The 21,138-nt window shown below is 36.0% G+C and overlaps 1 protein-coding gene across 2 annotated transcripts in view; it reads right to left on the minus strand.

Moving 5' to 3' along the window:
- Window positions 1–21,138, minus strand: part of LOC129754915 (homeobox protein dve-1) — a 287,021-nt gene that overhangs the window by 88,793 nt on the left and 177,090 nt on the right. The window contains exon 1 of one of the 2 annotated variants that reach the window (XM_055751182.1): window positions 14,661–15,130. The exons of the other annotated variant lie outside the window; for it this stretch is intronic. Coding sequence (XP_055607157.1) covers window positions 14,661–14,829 — 169 coding nt within the window. The 5' untranslated portion in view covers window positions 14,830–15,130. Of the gene's footprint in view, window positions 1–14,660; window positions 15,131–21,138 lie in introns of those variants that run through there. 2 annotated transcript variants of the gene reach the window in all.

The following is a 21,138-nucleotide window of genomic DNA, read 5'->3' on the forward strand; positions in this document are numbered from 1 at the left end:
GAATCAATTTTTTATTTCTCATTTTAGGAATCAAATTATCAGCCTTTATTTAGCCAGTAAGAGCTTTCAATAATAAATCGAGATATAAATATAAAGTTAATATTGTGAATTTTGAAAATTTCCTTTTTGAGCCTTTTTCCGATGTGAATTCCGATTTTTGAATATAATCATAAGACTTGATCTCTGGCTTTGATCACTAGCCCTCTTGAAATATAATTGAATAATTTTAACACTCACAAATTTAATTTAACCATAAACTATGCATTTTGAACAAATTTCTTCAGCTCAAAAGAGACACTTTTGTTTTTTTCAATCGAAAATTGACATTTCAAATCGTGGTTGAATATTTTAGTGCGAAATTAAAAATCAATCCTTAAATTGAAAATGAAGAAAAGGATTGTAAATTAAGTTGCCTAAAATCGTAAAACGGGGAAACATTGATCACCGAAGTGATTTTGATCAACATAAATCAAAAACTTAATCTGAAGTTAAATTAAAGCAACACTTTTTTTTACGTTTAAAAATCTATAAGTTGAGTTTTAAAGTGGGAAAAACTGGGTTTGATTTGTTATTTTAAATCTATTTCTTCAAAGGCTCCTACCAAACACCCTTCCTGATGGAATCAAAGCGTTTAAAAGCAAACAGATTTATGTGAGTGTTCAATTTTTTTTTCTTAGTAAATGTATAGTTTTGGTGAAGTTTTTGTTGTAGTTTGAAGTAATTTTTTGATACATAAAAAAGGCCATTTTCCAACAGTAAGCCAGCCCAGGATAAAAGGCTGGAAACCCTATCAAATGAAAAAGTTTGAAGGAAAAATTTAAGAGGATAAGTGCGAGAGCCTAGGGAATCGAATGAAGGATTTTTTTTTTGTTAGTTTAAGTTTTATTAGTAATGTTGAAAATTTAAGCCCCTTAATTTATGCAGCATCATTGTCGATTTGTCGATTTTATTTGATGTTCGGCCTTAACACATTAAGGACCCCGTTGTTGACAGCATTGCATATTTTAGAATTTCTTGAACCCAAAGTTACAAATTTAGTATCTTTGAGCAACCGAAAAAGATATGTTCAATGTTTTAGGGTTTTCTGATTAATTTTATTTCATTTGAGTTTGTTCCGAACTGTATCCGCAATTGATAACCAAGCATTTTTAAATATAACGCAACTATTTCGTATCCTTCATGAGCAAGAAAAATCGTTAAAATCGTCAAAATAGAGACTGTTACCCCAAAGCATCAAATTCTAAAAAGATGGAATCGATTTTTAAATCAATTATAAAGAATTCAAATAAATTTCTGCAACTATGTTTAACGTTTACAGACCCGAATGACCCGGGTGGTTAAAAGGTCTCTAATAAATAATAATAATAATAATAATAATAATAATAATAATAATGTTTTACGTTCAAAGGTGTCCAGTAGGTACTGGTTTTCAAAATGTGAAACATGCCACATTCCCCTTAGCAGTATGTCTGATCGTAAGTAGGAAAATAGTACGCAATTTCCTTAATTATTGTGAACTTTGGTATACCTTTATTTTAGATAAATTTGAATTTCGAAAAACCACCCATGTGAAAAGTCCTTGGCACGAGCCAGATTTGAACATTCCCAGCAAACATGCAATCGCATTAGAAAATAATCCGAATCGACTATTATGACATTTTCAATAGCAATCGTTGGCAAGTTGGTATTGAGTGATTTTCTATCTTTCATTCACGACAAGTTTTTAGCAAAAAATGATGAATCGGATTTTCAATTCGTAAATATGTCTCCAAAAAATAAGGAATATGCTTATTCGAAATTTACGATTTTAGTGAACTGATTTACGATAAATAGGCGGTCCATCAATTGATACTCTATCCGATCTCTCCTTTTCTTCCTTTGACCGGTTCGGAAAAAGAAAATATAGAGCTATAGCGTGGATCATATTAACTGAAGAGTTAGCATCGTGGTATGATATCAGACAGCGAACTCGATGGACTGGAGTTCAAATCTCGGTCGAGGAAATTCTTTTTCGTTTTACTCAAATAACTTCAAAGCGTTTATTTTGCTTTTTGTGGAGATATCGAATCGTTTGAATCTTATCATTGTAGATATATCGCCTCTATTATTTTGGTTAGTTTAATACAATCTTTTTATCTGGTATATGTGTTTGAATAGTTCAGTTGTTCCTGCAATATATGTACCTTTTTAAATGTTTGCTGGGTTGTATTTTCTGTTCGTTCCTGCTATAGTAATAAAAGAATTTCAAAAATGAATTTCATAATACTGAAAAGTTTAATTTATAAGCAAAATTTATGAATGGTGAATCTTTTTTATCAATGAATACTCGAACCTAAAAAGATCAATGTTACAGAAATATCAGAAATGATCAGATATTCAAATTGAATATTTGCTAAATTGGTGCTTCAATGATGTCAATTTTCCATTTGCTGTTCATTACAATATTTGGTATGCATAGTTCAGTTTTCAGTTAGCTATTGGCTTAAATTTTTATTTTCCAACAGACTTTACACTAATTAGCATTATTGAATTAGTGGTAAGAAATGTATATCCCCATCTTACGCTGAAATCATAACCTTCCCGCTGCTTAGCGATGTATTAAAAAAAAGGAAAGGGAAAGAGTCAAAGTCCAGCTGCCTTAGCTATCTCTCGGAAGCCTTAGTTAGAACATGTGTGGGCAACAATGTCCGTTTTAAGGCCGAGGTTTAGTTTTTCAACCCCGGTTTACTTTTTTTTTTTTTTTTGGTCAACGAACGGGTTTGGTCCGCTTTCTTGCATAAACCTAGGCTGACACCAGGCTCAACAACAGGGCCCCAGAAATTCGCAACTGCAACTGAACACGGACACCGTGCTGATGGAAGAAAACGGGATTATAAATTTTAATACTTTGACGTTGTTCATTGCTCGTCGGCTGAGATTGTTGGTGGTGGCGATATGTAGATATTCGAATGTCCAACCTAGGAATTGGAATTCACTGTAATCGCAAGGACAGCTGAGTAAGTTAAGATACCGACATATGTATGTACGTTTAAGACGGTTCGTTGGTTATTTTGTATTGGTCGGACTTTGTCAGGACATTGCAGGCGATCTAATGTGATTAGCACTTTTGAAACTGACTTCTGGGTAAGATGATTAACGGCGAAAGGCTTCGAATTTGATGTTTTCCGGAAGAAGTCTCAGTACTGAGCATTTAAGTTACATAAAAAATCTTACTTGAGAAATTCCGTTGAATGTTACCAAAGAGTTGTTTTAAGATGTTTACCTGCAATGAAGAAAAATAATCTATTAGAATTCAATTTTAACTTAAGCCAAATATTGTTTCAATAGGATAGTGTTCATTTAAACTTTCGGATGCCAAAAACGATAAATATTTATTCTTCAGCTAGAGACAACTTCCAGAGCAGCCGAGAAGATTGATACCCGCCCAATCTATTAATCTTGGAGCGCCTTTCTGTGTACATCAGCCAGTTCCCAAAAGCCAACAGCCAACGGGCAACAACAGATCTTGTTAATTAGTTTCCAATTTAGCCAAAAATCAATCGCTCCCCCCCGGGAGAGCAAACGACTTCAGCCCGAGCGCTGAAACCCGACAGCAGGCGAACACAAACAAAAGATCTGCCAAAAATTTATCCACCAGATCCGGCTGATTTGGCAGCGGTGGCTGCCAAAACCTCATCAAATCGTGGAGCCGAATGAAGAAGAAAGAGAATAAGACGGACGGTGGCGTCGTTTTGTTTTAGCACGTGGTGGTGGTCATCTTGGAGCTCGTCGATTCGACGAAGATTTCCATTTCAACCCCGATATGTGGATTTGCTATAGAAGCGTCTTGCTTTGGTTTTCGAGGGAAAGAGAAAACTCCCCACGCCTTAATACCTAGTGGAAGACATGTCTGATCCATCGAACTGAGCGAAGGAGCAAAGATGATGCGATGGTGGGAGGCCTTATGTGATTCGCCTCATATGGAGCACACAGCTCGAAAGACGTTGCTTGGTCGCTTGTCCGTTCTCCTAGATTTCTCAAACAACAACTATCTTATAAGAAGGTTTTGATTTGCGTTCTAGAGATGCTGCTACTGCTTGTCGATTCGAGAAAACCGAAGATCTAGAGCACCTCATTCTTGAAGGCGTTCCAGCTCTCCTGTACTCAAAGCGTGTGTGTGCTGTGCTCTGTTTACCTCTAACAGGATTAAGGCATCCAGCCGGATTTGTCGGGAAAATCCTCGGTACGCAGCAGAGGAAAACCGACGATGATATGAAGACCTTTGCGCAAAGACCTAACAACCACACTATAGACAGATACGTAGATATTTCGGTTGTTTGGACTGAGCTCATTCTGCTAAGCACTCTCGCATTGCTTCTAGAAACGTTCTCGGATCGGTTTCGGAACAGAGTTCATCTTCTTCTACACGTTTGAGTAAGGAGCCGGTTGTTAATGACCTAAGATGAGTTGCTTCAAAAATAATCCACTATATTTTAAAGATAGATGATATCCGATTCTTAGAAAAATTTGGTTTTAAGTCTACTATTTTGCAACTCTTACACAATACTTTGAATCCGTTCAATCGAATCACAAATCACTGAAAACTTCGAGTGCCAGTTGTTGCCAATATTGCCAACAATATTAGAACCCTCCTACCAAGAGCAGCAAATGTTGCTGCAGCACCATAACAAGATAGATAAGGATTAAGGATTATACAAAATATGATACTCCCTATCGATCTTTACTTGTTTGCTTGCTACTGCTCAAAATACCAACCTCCTTTTTGCAATCTTGCCCGAGTCTCGTCAGTCAAGTTTTGCCTTTCCTCCGACTTTCGACTGGTGGCATTACATTCGAAAAAGACGAAACGCTTGTTGCCCTATAGTTGGATTTTTCTTGTCTTACCACCCCATTCCCTCTCAAGGGGAGTATGCCAATCCTGGGTTAACTGTATCATTGCCAGGATTTTGCCAGTTCATTAGAAAAGGATTATGTGTACTTGATGTTTCTTTTCTGTTTTTGGATGGGAAAGTTTTCTCAAACTATTGTTGATCACTTTGGTTTTTATATTGATTCATAACAGTATTCTTTTATTCAATTAAGATGCAATCAGATGTGTGGGTATCGATTTTTTTTTCTAATTGAACAGTGTTTTCATAATAAATGATAAACAAATCCTTTCAACTGTGTTCAGTTTCTTTAAGCCAATGTTCTGCTTGACAGTCCTCTTAAAATGGTTCCTCCCAAGCTTAGAATCCTTTCGAATTGGAAGCCACTTTTCAAAACTATCGACAATTCCAAAAGGCCACTTGCCATTTGGTTCTCAGACCTTCAACTGAGCAAATGCATGAAGAATTTCGATTGATTGCTCTTCTATAATTGATGCATAATTTCTCGCTGAGAGCTGACTGATACATGCCTACATTATGAATTTTTTATTCAACTTCTATAGAATGCTTTAAAGGGAGAAAATAAATGCCTTAAAACTGCATGACGACAAAAATGAAAAAAATGACAAAAATGACAAAAATGACAAAAATGACAAAAATGACAAAAATGACAAAAATGACAAAAATGACAAAAATGACAAAAATGACAAAAATGACAAAAATGACAAAAATGACAAAAATGACAAAAATGACAAAAATGACAAAAATGACAAAAATGACAAAAATGACAAAAATGACAAAAATGACAAAAATGACAAAAATGACAAAAATGACAAAAATGACAAAAATGACAAAAATGACAAAAATGACAAAAATGACAAAAATGACAAAAATGGCAAAAATGACAAAAATGACAAAAATGACAAAAATGACAAAAATGACAAATATGAGAAAAATGACAAAAATGACAAAAATGACAAAAATGACAAAAATGACAAAAATGACAAAAATGACAAAAATGACAAAAATGACAAAAATGACAAAAATGACAAAAATGACAAAAATGACAAAAATGACAAAAATGACAAAAAAGACAAAAATGACAAAAATGACAAAAATGACAAAAATGGCAAAAATGACAAAAATGACAAAAATGACAAAAATGACAAAAATGACAAAAATGACAAAATTGACAAAAATGACAAAAATGACAAAAATGACAAAAATGACAAAAATGACAAAAATAACAAAAATGACAAAAATGACAAAAATGACAAAAATGACAAAAATGACAAAAATGACAAAAATGACAAAAATGACAAAAATGACAAAAATGACAAAAATGACAAAAATGACAAAAATGACAAAAATGACAAAAATGACAAAAATGACAAAAATGACAAAAATGACAAAAATGACAAAAATGACAAAAATGACAAAAATGACAAAAATGACAAAAATGACAAAAATGACAAAAATGACAAAAATGACAAAAATGACAAAAATGACAAAAATGACAAAAATGACAAAAATGACAAAAATGACAAAAATGACAAAAATGACAAAAATGACAAAAATGACAAAAATGACAAAAATGACAAAAATGACAAAAATGACAAAAATGACAAAAATGACAAAAATGACAAAAATGACAAAAATGACAAAAATGACAAAAATGACAAAAATGACAAAAATGACAAAAATGACAAAAATGACAAAAATGACAAAAATGACAAAAATGACAAAAATGACAAAAATGACAAAAATGACAAAAATGACAAAAATGACAAAAATGACAAAAATGACAAAAATGACAAAAATGACAAAAATGACAAAAATGACAAAAATGACAAAAATGACAAAAATGACAAAAATGACAAAAATGACAAAAATGACAAAAATGACAAAAATGACAAAAATGACAAAAATGACAAAAATGACAAAAATGACAAAAATGACAAAAATGACAAAAATGACAAAAATGACAAAATTGACAAAAATGAAAAAAATGACAAGAATGACAAAAATGACAAAAATGACAAAAATGACGAAAATGACAAAAATGACAAAAATGACAAAAATGACAAAAATGACAAAAATGACAAAAATGACAAAAATGACAAAAATGACAAAAATGACAAAAATGACAAAAATGACAAAAATGACAAAAATGACAAAAATGACAAAAATGACAAAAATGACAAAAATGACAAAAATGACAAAAATGACAAAAATGACAAAAATGACAAAAATGACAAAAATGACAAAAATGACAAAAATGACAAAAATGACAAAAATGACAAAAATGACAAAAATGACAAAAATGACAAAAATGACAAAAATGACAAAAATGACAAAAATGACAAAAATGACAAAAATGACAAAAATGACAAAAATGACAAAAATGACAAAAATGACAAAAATAACAAAAATAACAAAAATGACAAAAATGACAAAAATGACAAAAATGACAAAAATGACAAAAATGACAAAAATGACAAAAATGACAAAAATTACAAAAATGAAAAAAATGACAAAAATGACAAAAATGACAGAAATGTGTTTTTTTGTTGAATTTTGAATGAATTAATGACCTACAATGTGTCACTCCTCAGAATAAAAAAAACGCTTTAAAACTTCTGTTTTTAATTTAATGATCGCTTTGTTATTCTTCAAATGCCTTAGGCAATCGGCAAAAATCATAATTTGCTTTTTAAATCTTTATTTTCTTCTTATTATCTAATTTTTTGTTTCAGATTTTTTGTTTTTATAACACTCTGCTTCTTTTAAAAATTTATTTCCCAACGTTTTAAATTTTTGTACAAAATCAACAACTTGTCAAGAGTCAAATGAAATATACATATATTGAACTATGTGTTTGAACTAAACCACGGATTAATAGTTTGAATTCGATATATCTAAACTATTTTTAAAAATTTCTTTTAAAAGTTGGATCAACTTAAATAATAGATGTCGAATCGAAATTCATGATTAAATATCGAAAACTTTGAAAAACATGTTTAGCTGAGTAACTTCTGTTCGAAGACTATTGAGTTTGCTTCTGATTTAATAAGATTATGCTAGTTTTTCAAAGGATTCATTATTTTTCTGTCTTTAAAGCATAGTTGCAGTTCAAAAACTAGAAAACTTTTTGGTTATTTTTATAAGAATGTAATTGCATAGATTTTTATCAAAAAAAATTGTTTTCCATTTTTTTTTCAAAACTTTAATATGTTTCACAAAGTAAAATAATAATGACGAGAGTGTTCTCACCATTTCGAGTGATGTACATATATTTCTAGGGTAGGTAGTTGAGAATTTGCACAATCATTTAATTAACGTGTTCAGCATTAGCGGAGAATAATGAAGAAATAGGGTGTCCCATTATGGCTAAGCACGATTTAAAACGAGCAGTATAAACAAGCCCCCGTTAATATAAAACGAAAATTTCATGATGCATGGTGGCTGTCATTATCAGTATTTTTATGGATCTGTTGAAGATAATCGTTAAAAACAAACCGAATTTTTTTTATTAAGCATAAACTACTAACGTCTACAGAAATTTTACATACAAGTTGAAAGTTAAAAATCTGCAGAAAATCAGAAAAATATTTTTCACAAAATATTTTTATGGAAAGCTAGTCTTTTTAACTACCTTTATTTATGTAATAAATATACTAATTGGATATAAAGCGGTCAAGTGATTCACAGATGTTTAAAACAAATTGAATTACGTACGTCTCGAATTGGTACGTCTCGGTGGTCGAGTGGTTAGCGTGGTAAGACGGTAATCGCTGGCCCACTGATGGCATGGGTTCGGTTCCCATCTCCGTACTGGGTGTTAAATGTTAATCTTAAGTTGTCCACGTCATTTATTCAGTCTGTAAAGCCTAAATCGGCTAAGACGGTGTATTTCTTTTTTTTTTTTTTTTTGAATTGATAAAATATTTTTCATTCAAGTTTGCTGCGCACTAGCTTGTGCACAAGCAAAGATATTTTATTCAATCAAGTAATCAACTGGGCCAGGAGTTAAAGAAAGCGCACACTTTGATCAAATTGTAAATAAGTACTCTTGATAACACGTTTTTCAGGTTGTATGAGCTTAAATTTGAATAGATACACAATTATGATATATAAACTGATGCATAAAAATTTGAATAACTTTGCTCCTATTCTTACGATAGTAACATTTTTATCATCAATGGTTATAAACAGGGCTATCTTATCAAGAAAAGGCTCTGTAAAAAATGATTTTTTCGGATTTACTGCAGATTTTAAAAAATTTTCCGTTTTGTTATGAACGATTATCTAAAACAGATCCATAAAAATGCTAGTAATATCAACCACTAGCATTATATTAACAGTGGCTTGCTAAAACTCTGACTTTTTTTCACAAAAACTCATTGCGCAGAGCAGAGATTAGTTCAATAGATCTTAAATTTGGCAAATTATCAAAGACTGTGCTTAAGATTGGAAAAAAAGTTACCAAAATCATCGCAAATCAGTCTGTTCTGAAGCTCATGAGCTGTCTTCGATTGAGAACATAAAACTGAAATATTAATTGAATTTTCTCCTTAATTGTGTTTATACTGTTAATTTCAATTGTGCTCAGACATAATGGAACACTCTATTTGCTCATTCTTCCTCGCTGATGTTGAACACGTTAAATAAATGCTTATGAAAATTCTCAACTGCCTACCCCATATAACAAAAACTCATTTTGCTGAATAGAAATTAGTTCAATAGATCTCAAATTTGGCAGAAATACTTGAAAATACATGAGGAAAAACCCATATGAGGCCGGCTTTAATCTGCAAAAAAAAACGAAAAGTGAACTAGTCTAATGATCATGTTCGCGGATCGTGAGCAGAAGGTGACAGTTCAGGCACTCTCGGACGAAAACAGATGTATTCATTGTGACATAACACATAAGCAACGAACGTGCTATGCCACAGTAACATATGGATAGCCAAAGCATTGCTTTTTGAACAAATATTTCGGTAAAAATTGATGTTTTCGTCTCGTCTATACTTTTGTAATCCCAAACAGTGTAATGCTGGTCACCCGGAAGCGTTTTATAATCAAACTTGCAATAGGTTTCGTAGTTGATGATAAAGTACACCAATTTTGCACACAGCAGTTGATAATATAATTTACGAGCTCATGGTTTGACGGAAAGAGCATGTATTTGACTCGGCTTCGGCTTCTTCTACTTCTCATATTTCCTTAGACCCACCCTCATATTGACATGATAGATGGCGTGAAAAGTGGATCCCAATATTTTGGGCACATGTCGAACTGAGACAGTCTTCCTACTGGCGTTAGCACGCATGATTTTCCAGTCCAAAGTTTTGTCCACCGGTCCCAGTTCACGCCCAAATTTTTTTGCTTACAATTTTTTTTGATTCCCTCTCAATACTTCCGAATCGGATCGGTTACTTCTTTCGTTCTCTCCAACTGACTCATCGAAATGTTGGGGAAAGTACACCAATTGTACACGATATTTTTGCGCTATTCCAGGGCAATGCTTTTCATTTTCACGAAAATTATGAAAAGTTCAGCTTACGTAACACAGAGTTTTATGTTGAACTATAAACAACACTGTGGAAATTAGCTGGTTAAACATTCTCCGGGATGATCAGGGCTGTATCAGAATCGCCTATGCTCGAGCTTTAGAAAATCAAATCTACCAAACAACACATTGTGAGCCTTGTTGAAATAGGACCTCAGGACCTGAAACTGACAAGGAGCCTCATATAAATTTTATTCAATTTTTGGAACAAAAACAAGCTTAAAGTTGTGCGTTACAATATTTTTTTTTAAATTTTCTAATTTATGATAACAGCCTTTCCTTGGCATTGTTTCTGATAGTTCTGATTCCATTTAAATTTTGAATGAAATATTTTATATTGCATATGTATTACCAAAATTTTCCATAAAGCTGGAATACTTCAGCTTCAGCGTATAACATTCTAGGTGAGACCAACGGTAAGCCCAAAGCTATAATAATCGTACTAAGCACGCCTAAAACTACATTCCCCAAATATATTTATTTGCCGATGCCCATTCAGGCAACCATCAAGCATCGGCTATGAGTCCAATCCGCCCTGCCTGCAACTGTCCCGGGAGCTTGGGGTGAGGATAGCAACCGGGATTAACACATACTAGGAATAAGCGAGTATAAGCGTAAAGCTTTCGCTAGGATTAGGCGCCCGGCCACACGAAATCGATGACGATGGCAGTTGCAGCAGCAACAACAACATCATAACAGCAAGCAAGCACGCTTCCATTGCCCAACCAACAACATTCGAATCGGACTGAAACTGCGGGGAATTGCGCGTGTGGACACACCAACCTACAACGCCCAACCGACTAACTAACAAACAGAGAGGGGACCCTATACACCGGTAATGGTCATCCGGAAAAGGCGTCAGATTGGTATCGATCTCAGTCCGCCGGACCCCGTTTAGTTCATTCCTTCCACCCAGAGGGATTAGCTGTCGAAAACCCCCCTGGCTGAGCGCGCGCGGAGGGCGCTTCGATGTGAAAGTGATTCTTTTCCGATGCTTCATGGCCTTCGCTATGCCTATGAATACCTACTACAAACGGATTAACGGAACTGCGTTCTATTTCCCAATAACTGGACGGGTTGATTCCATGGTGAATTGGTATAATATCAACATTTTTGGAAAAAGACATTTCTTAAATTCTCATAATTTAGGAAAGAATTTTTGTCCCACTATCCGGATTAAGTCATTTCAATATTTTCCCGTAGCTCCTGGGACCGTAATCCCGAATGCATCCCCCCAATTCTGACGGTGTCACCCTTAGAGCTTCCCGCGTTAAAGACGTAACTGTGTATAGCTTTTTCCTGTTTATCTCGCCCAATTCGCATTCTCTCTCTAGGCCACCCACACCCACCCATCGTAGTATTTAGGTAAAAACGACAGCCACCAACTGGTTGTAGGAAGGTCTCAGTGCCGAATTTAGGCTTCATGGGGGCTAAGGTCCAGTTTTTTCCATGAGGGCTCAACCTTATTAAAAAATTTTTGGTTTTATACTGTTGTAAAAGCTGTCATTAAACCTTCTTGATAGCTGTCATATAAAAAAAACTTATTGAGCCAAATTTAAGTAAAAGATTTTTTCCCGTTTTACCTAAAAAATTTTCCTAGAATGAACTGCTGGCAAAATCTTATTAGTCCGTACTCAAAGCCCCAGTTGAACGACACTCACGACGACCGAACGTTTAACCGCGGCAATTAACCCGAACAAACAAACCGCGTGGCAAATGTAAACAATAACAGAGAGCTGCAAGTGATAGAGAACGTCAATTCGCTATTGTTCTAGAACTAACCTAGAGTGAATTCGTAGGGTTCACTGGAATTGTTGCCAGTTGAACAGATTGGAAGCCATTAGTGAAGTGTTGCCAATATGACGGATGGATAATCCAAGCATTTATCAATCACTATTGAAACATGTTCTCTAAACATGACTGGACGAGAATAAATGTGATTCTATCATTCTAGGGATGAATGACAGCATGCTGTTAAATTCCCGGAAAAAAAAAAAAGATTCTATCATCAGCTTTCGATACAGAGTACTGTTTTATTTGATATCACAACAAATCTTTCTCGAGAACTTTAGGCGATAAAAAACAGAAGTTTCAGAACTCGTTCAATATACCCAGAAGACGTTTTATTCAAGCTTTATTCCAAAGTGTACTTAAGTCACATTGGTAATCGAGGTACTTTTTTGAGAACCGCCAGTGAACTTTTTGGTTCCATAGAGCATCCATTTTGAACCCTTTTAGACTTCCAGGGGTTCACAAGCTCTCGCCCCTCCTTAAATCAGCCCCTGTTAGACTTTTTCGCCTAGCCTTTCGTTACACCGGTTGATAGCAACAATGTGCTTCTGCTGAGTTGTGGGATATAGGTAAATACGCGATGCCAAATCTCGCGCGAGTTGCTGTTCGTTTTTGATGACCAACAGCAGCGGTAACGGAAAGGACGGCTGGTCAAAACAGAACGCCAAAAAAAAGGCCACCCGTTCTCCGCCGATGCCAGATTTGGGGCATCAAGCGAGGAGCTGCACGTGCTGTTCTTCGGTGAGGAGGAAACGATTGAGTTTGGAGAAGCTGGACGCAGCGGAGTAAGGATTAAGAAGTATAGGACGGCTTTTTTTTGTTTTTCGGCTGCCGCCGCCGCCGCGCGTTGACTGCTTTTCGGGTTCGAATAAATCCTTTTTTATAAAACACGATTCGGCTCTAATTCTAAAAGTTTTCAGGCTTTTTGCTGGGAGTATTTTTTTTCTCTATTTGGTCTCTAGAGGTGTGTATGTGGTGTCTGGCATGTTGGGGAAAAGAGCGGCATTTGTGTGACTCTGAATCCGTCCCACTATATTGTAGCAAAGAGTTCGCTATTCGCTTGTTTTAATCTTTTATCATCCTGTTGGTATCTGGCAGTTGAGAAAGGTCCAAACTAGTGAACAGATTTTCCTTTCGCCGACTTAGGGCTAGCAGAGGATGAGAAGGTTAAGATAGTCTTTTCTACGGTTTTTTAAGCCGAAGGTTTGAGCAAGTGGCGAATAGTAAATGGATGTAGAGCACTCGCACACACAAACGTTTCCAATCACGTTCCCAGCTGAAAGCCATATGTTCCGAACCAAAGGACGAAAGGATTTAAATTTATTGATTCTGAAATTTTATAACGAATTTCCTGCATGGCCATGGAAGGTCTCGGTCTGTCTGAGGATGGGAGCGAATGGAAAATCCATTTCTCCTCCGTCTTTTCTTAAATCCGAAATCTATAAATTCTATAGAATTTCTGACTTAATCTTATCTTCCCACTTCCGAGCGCACCACACACGTGGAGGAAACCGCTTTTGTGGATTGATGTGGGATCCGGTTGCAAGAAGCAATGGCTGGGTGGGTAGCATTGGGATGGTGGGGGTGGGGGACAAAGTCCTGATCCTTCGTCTTGCTTGAGAGCGCATAACAATGCTACCACCATACGTCGTCTTCTTCTGCTTGTTCTTTTCCGGCGTCATCCTAGTCCCAATCCTTGGTGCCATCGTCGTCGTCGACGTCGTCGTTCGCTTCCTGCCAAGTCCTATTCTCGTATGAATTGTGAGGAAGGATCAGCTTAAGAGTTTCGGTATCTGGGTGTGAGAGAGTTTGGGTGCCTACACGAGAGTTCAGCACTGTATGCTGTGTTAGGATAGAGATAAAGCTTCTTAAGGATTTTTCTTTCGCCAGTTTTCGTCCTCGGTTCGGAGACTTAAGCAACCGCTGCCCCTACCGCCACATCACCACCCACCCATCCACTCACTCACTTTGGCCCGCCATCAGTTGGCCGGAAGAGCCCATAAAGGGAGTATAAGAAAAGGATTTTCTTCAACCCCACTAGTCGCAACCTTTTGGTAGATCTTTGGGATCAGGCCCTAGTCGGTTTGTAGAAGTTGCCACGTTGGATAAATAAACAGACATAAATCACGGCTCACCGCAAAAATTTTCCAAGACATTGGAAAATTTCTAATTGGGCGACCATAAATCAAAATTTTAAGCATTATTTATTTGCGATTCCTCACTAAGATACGATGGATTTCTCGTTTCTTATCCGAACATCACCCCCTTCTTCGGCAAATTTAATTCTAATGACTGGAAAGTGTTCCCGCCAAGATAGGGTCGGGCTGAATAAATTGTTATCGTTTACTATTAATTAAGTCGGGTGATGTCAAATCCCCTTCGAATTTCATTGGAACCCTCGACTCGTAAACAGCTCAACTGCATCTAACCTTGAATTATCTCAGCGTTGGGCGCCTCACAGGAGGGCGGTCGCGTGTGAGCTGTAACTTCTTCAGCCTCCGATTCATGCTTCTGCTCCACCTCGTCCCGATCACTTTTCTGCTCCACAACCTGTTCCGGTGAGCACTCAATCACTTCCTCCTCCATGTCGGGAGGCATCCGTTCAATTCACACAACACTCACTCTGCTAGCGGCTCACTTTCAGCTGAGTAGAGAGCGCACTTGGCTCGCGCCAAACTATCAACAACACTCCCGCAACACTAATCAGCAACAATACGCGACGCCTACAACAACACAACCCAGAGCACTACGCAAACGGTTCAGAAAAACAACACGCGTGAGTCTCGCGGAGAACGCACATCCACCTTGTTCGACGGTTTTCCCTAAACAACACCACACAATGTTCATCTCAAATTTCCCAACCCAACCAACCAACTGAACTGGGAACCAAAACCGGAGCCGGCAAGCAGCAGCAGCAGCGAGAAACACAAACAAAGAGTGTGAGCACAACCATCATCAGGCAGGCAGCAGAACCTTCAGTTCATCCAACCACCACCAACACCACCATCGAGCCAGCGTCGACGTCGTCCGTCGGTCTGGGAGGAAGCAAGCAGCAGCAGCAACAGAATCACGACGTCGACGACTAGTAGCAAGCGAGCGACGGGATCTGGATTAGGGATAAAGATGACCCGATCAGCGGAGTGTTACGATTTGTTTCTTATAGGTTCTTGGGTTGAATGCCGTCGGAGAGTTGCAGGAGCATGAGGAACTTTTTTCGTTGCAGTTCAGGTGATGTAAGTCAGCTTCTGGATATGAGATATTTACTTCATTCAAAATTTAGAGCTTAAAAATTGAATTTTAATTTTCAGCAACTTTTTCACGGATATCATCAAATAAATATATCGCTGATGTCTTCAAAACAAGTTGCATTCTTTTCTACTACAGGTTGTAGTATAGACAATCAAGAAGAACCTACCGCTATAAAAAATAAATATCAGTTGCTGTCTCAGCGAAGGTTATGGAAACATTGTGAAATTAAAGAAAGAAGAACTTAAAATCTGATGTATACTGTCGATTTCCCACCTGGAGACCGTTCACTAATCCTTAGATTCAGATTCATTCGGAAACGACTTTAGAAATACAAGATTTGTTACCCAGAAATGATAGAATGTATAGCACAGGTAGTCTTCGGAATAGCTTAATTCAGGTACACTTTTTCCGTAAGCTTAGGTTACATACCGCAGTTTACCTGCAAACCACTTAAAATGATAATAATAATTCTTTTATTGCTGTCTCTTTATTGTACACAATTATCTATTCTTTACTGCCTGTATCAGGGTTGTTTAATTCAAAAAACGAATAATTGAACTTCTGGGCGGCATTTACATCTTCTCGTGATTAAGAGTTGACACATGTCTGCAAATTTTGCAGAGGTACGATCAAATCTAGAATGTATCCTACCCGCGTGTTTGAACAGAGAAAGTGTCGTCGACAACTCGCTTTGTGCTTCTGGATCTTGGACTGGATTCACAAAGTTAGTAGTTGCGCTGTGTGGGGACCTCATTCACACGATGAGATGTCGGGTCCTAACTCGTCAGAGGAGGGATTGCGCATCGAGTTTTGTTAGAATGAGGTATTGCTGATAGAGGATTCGGAAACGAGTATTGCCTTGGAACGCACTAGAGCGAATTGACCTCCCACTATTGAAGTAAAGTGTGTCAAACAGTTCGAGGTGGGAACAAAGGTCAGTGGCCCCAGGTGGACTTTATGGCGTAGGGGGTACAGTGTTCCTTAGCATTGTATCATGAGTCGTCCAATTGCACCCATGACCCAGAGTAGCAAACTGGGGGGACGCGGTGGCTCGCCGCGGCTTGGAATGCAATCCGTAAATTGGATTTACCAGCTGGGTTAACAACTAATTAAAAAAACGATTTTTTTAACCGTCGGTTGGAAACAAAGAATTTTTCACAATACCGGATTACATACACAAACAGCGCTCGTTACATCATTCGACAATATATTTGCTGGTTGATTATTTCCATCCTGCTTCGTCTTGTGATAGGATATGAGATAAATTTGATTTGGTTTCTTTCAAACATATTCAATGCGGTTGCGCTGGGAGGACAACACCAGTTATTATAACGCTTATTAATGCCTGTCCGGCATAGAATCTTATACTGCGAATTCCACCTCCAAGGAAGTTCATTATTGGAATAGAGCCTGATTTGTGGGTGTAGACTGAGGTGGAATGTATGTCGGTATACGCGCACACAGGGGTAAATGAGCAAAAAAGGTGATCATAATTATTTGCGGCCAAACGGTACACGTTAGACATTTGATGTCTTCAAGACATTTTATGTAAATTTAATGATCTTTCATATTTCATTAAGTAAAATGTAATTAACTTACTAAGGAGGGAGATAAAAAAAATATTTATTGAAATACTTAGTTTTGAAGCTTGACATATTCGGTTATGTTGTAGATCATGTAATTTTAAGAAACTTTGTCGAAGACATCATAAAAATTGCATTTGAAACAAAAAAGTTACAAGCATTTTAAAAAATTAATAAGTACTTTTCAGTTTTTATGAAATAACTTTTTTTGTGTATGATTTGGAAACTTAATATATCAGAACAAATTGTTTGAATTGCAAAACCACACAACTTTGTTGAACATTTTAATAGGAAAAATCGTCTTCCAAATGAGATAAAACAATTAATATGGTGAAAATTGCCTTTTTTCGGACAGTTAAAACATGAAGAGTTCGGACGAGTTCGTATGATTTTATGAATGGATTGTGTTATTCAAGTAATAAGTTTCAGAATCATGTTTGAATTAAGGAACGGATTTTAGCGGAAGTTTTGCAAACTTCCTATTAATAATAGGTTTTTTCCCCAAAAACAGTCGTAAAATCTTCTATAAAAACAACGAAGCGAAATGAACCAAGCAACCAATCTAGTACCTATCAATACTAATAACGTTTTCGTTTATACGTGGCATGTCTCGAATTGTGCCCTCCTTGCTGTTTTCGTGTTCGTTCATAAATTTAGAAGTCCACCAGTTTTTTTAAAATGCTTGTAACTTTTTTGTTTCAAATGCAATTTTGAGGATGTCTTCTACAAAGTTTCTTAAAATTACATGATCTTCAACTTTATTGAATATGTCAAGCTTCAAAACTTAGTATTTCAATAAATAATTTTTTTATCTCCCTCCTTAGTAAGTTAATTACATTTTACTTAATGAAATATGAAAGATCATTAAATTTACATAAAATGTCTTGAAGACATCAAATGTCTAACGTGTACCGTTTGGCCGCAAATAATTATGATCACCATTTTTGCTCATTTACCCCTGTGTGCGCCGGTGGGTATACGGTAACGGACTTATTTTTGACCGGATACATACCTCTTTTGGACCACCGTGCAGCTTTTTCCAATTATTTTGTTTATTTGGACAAAATAGTGAAAGTTTCTTCCAATAATACCAATCATATCAGAAGAAAGAACCATAATCAGAGTTAACTTTCAATAGAGAATCTGTGTTATAAGAGAAGCGAAACCTGGAATCCAAAATTCCAATCGATACAAAAGAACTGTCGAAATCGATCTCAGCAAACATATGATCGCATTTTAAATGATAGTTCAAATTGTTAAAAACGTTACTGCGAATCGCAATTCTTACCAAACAAGTAAACGATTGTAAAGTTGGATACTTGAAGTCGGTTTGAATCGGATATAATCTAAATTTTGCAATGTTTGCAGATTCCGAAGACGATTTCGCTCAATTTATGCTCTCTCGTGTACTTCAAGAAACAGCCTTGTTGTTCTCTCTGCGACCAGCAGTGCAAAATATTGCTAAAAATCAAATGTTTTTGGAAGAATTGTCCAATGAGAGAAGCAGCAAATATTGTCGCTGGCAACGGTTTGCATGCGTTGAGAGCAAAAACTTGTGTTCTCTTGCATTTTCTCAGTAAAATGTTTGTCTAAAGCGGGCCATAGACTACACAATTTGCCCAAATGCGATGAAATTCGATGACATCCTGTCGCTGTAAATACGATTTGCATCGTGCATGGCACTGTTTGAATGAGCGTGCAAACGGTTTGAGTAAAATCGGTCGGGATCAAAATTTTGTTGGCCATGGTGTATGGTGCTGTTTGTACAAAACAAGGCTATTTACTCAGCCTCAGCCGGGTCGGAGACGGTTTGTTTTTTTGTTGCTGTTGCAGTTTTTGCCAGCAATCGTTTGTGTTCGCATGAAATATTTTTGTATCGTGTGTGGGCGAGCATAGAATCAAACAATCGTCGTGGAGTCATCAAATTTGCACAAGCCATTTGTGTAGTCTACGGCCCGCTTAAGGTACCAAATCCGGGGGGCTGGGATAAAGGGAAAAGATACGTCAATGATCACACACAGCGTTTCCACATTAAAATCTTTATTTTTGAGGAAAAAATCCTATAAATCTGTGTCAAATCTAAAAAATCTGTATTGAAATCTGTATCTAAGATTTTCAGGATGCTAAGGCTGCACTACGATGACCTTTTTATAACGCAAAGCCCACTAAATTGGAATGCGCTCCTGATTTCTCCAGACTGCAGATTGTCCAATCAGTGTTGATCTTGTCATTGTGATACACCGAATCGTTTTTTTGGTTTTACTTTGAATGAATTACTGCGGTTGCCGAAATTGCACGTAATCCAACTTTCAGTGCAACGGGCAATATAAGGTCACGTAAAGTTTCGATATCATTCGTTAGTTATAAAATCGAACAGCGTCCTTCCTGGGTTTAACACTCAATTGCTATTGGATAACTGTGTCAAAAAACTTTGTTGTAAGACAGTTTCTGTACTTAGTTATATTCACATACACTGATGGACAGAAGTATTCGATATTTTTGGTGTTCTATGGAAGTTTTTGTTGTATCAGGGGATATAAAGGTATGGAAGAAGAGTTGAGTATAGGAAAATTCATGCCTTCAGTAAAAGAAAAATCCACACAAACTATGTACATAAATAATGTTATTATCACACACTGTACATTGCTGTAAACATTTTCAAATAAATGCAATGAAATGGCTTATGTCGAGTATCTTTGTTCATCAATTTATATTGCGAGAAAATTGTCCGAAGCCACTAAAATAAGTCAATGATATTTAACTAGCGTTGAAATTTGCCTTTCGTGTAACGTAACGTTTGGTTTTTATGATTCTCATGCACTGGTTTAAAATTGTTTTCAAACCCTTGCTTCTCGTTGTAAGCGCTGTATTATTACGGAACCGTTCTATGATCAGGAACGTTGGATCATTAAAGTGAATTATTACGGATTAACTCAAAGTACCTATAATTAAAATATCTTGAAACATTTTGATTTGCTGAAAATCTGTTTAAAATCTGTATAAATTTCAAGTTATCTGCAATATGTAAAGATATACAGATTCTTTGTTGGCAAATTTAAAAAAATCTGTACAATTACAGAAAAATGTGTACATGTGGTAACGCTAATCACACAAATTGTGGTAATTTGTGGCAATTTTTGCGGGAAAATGAGAAGATTTGAGTAAATATGAGAGAAACCAGTGCTTTAAGAGAGAGATAAATATTCGCGTTGATGCAAATTGTTTTAAATTGTGAAGCAGTTATGGAAGCTCGAACATTACCATTCCAAATGCCAAGAACTCTCTCTCTCTCTATTGCTTGTAGAAATTCGTCCAATTTGTGTAGCTCTTAGCTTTAGCCAGAAGTTAAACTTATTTATGTATATTGGCTCCACTTTAGTAGGTAAATGCTGTTTTTGTGAGCTTTATACGATCATTTAATAAGATATTTGAAACGTAAAACGAAGTTGTTAATAATTATACCAACAAAAATGTTTGCTGGGATTCCAATCGATCCGAGCTTTCACTTTAGAGCTTTTTGCTTCCAAATAAAGAATTCGTCACAGAAGAGTATTGTATTTGCTGTTGTAGTTCTGGCTAATGTTTTGGAAGCTTGCCGTATAAATTACTGATTAGAAACAATTAAGTGGAGCGTACACGTAGTGAAAAAACTGTAAGGATTGAAATTTTTCGTACCGTGCATCGCGATTTAATAAAAAACTAATTATGTGTTTTTGTTGGATTTATTAAGCGTTCAATTATGAGTTTAAACATTCAGCCAAAGAACAGTGCTGAAGATTTTTTTTAATCAAAGCTTTCGGCCGTATATTTAATTTTAATGCGGATCAGATGTCGCATCTCTCATAATCCAGGTTCTCTTACTTTCAAGTGGAATCTAACTACTTCAAATATGGTTCTTTCATTTTCAAGTGAAATCTAACTACTAGAAATATGTTCACAGCGTTTATGAAATACTTTTGTACAAGTTTTTAAGCTGGAATGGACAAAATAACATGTTTAATAGTAATTTAACTCATGTTGAAAATAAGTCCTGCTATTTCCTAAGGGACTTATTTTGGACCACTTACCCATATCA

The sequence above is a fragment of the Uranotaenia lowii genome, chromosome 3, assembly GCF_029784155.1.
Source record: "Uranotaenia lowii strain MFRU-FL chromosome 3, ASM2978415v1, whole genome shotgun sequence".
Lineage (NCBI taxonomy): Eukaryota > Metazoa > Arthropoda > Insecta > Diptera > Culicidae > Uranotaenia > Uranotaenia lowii.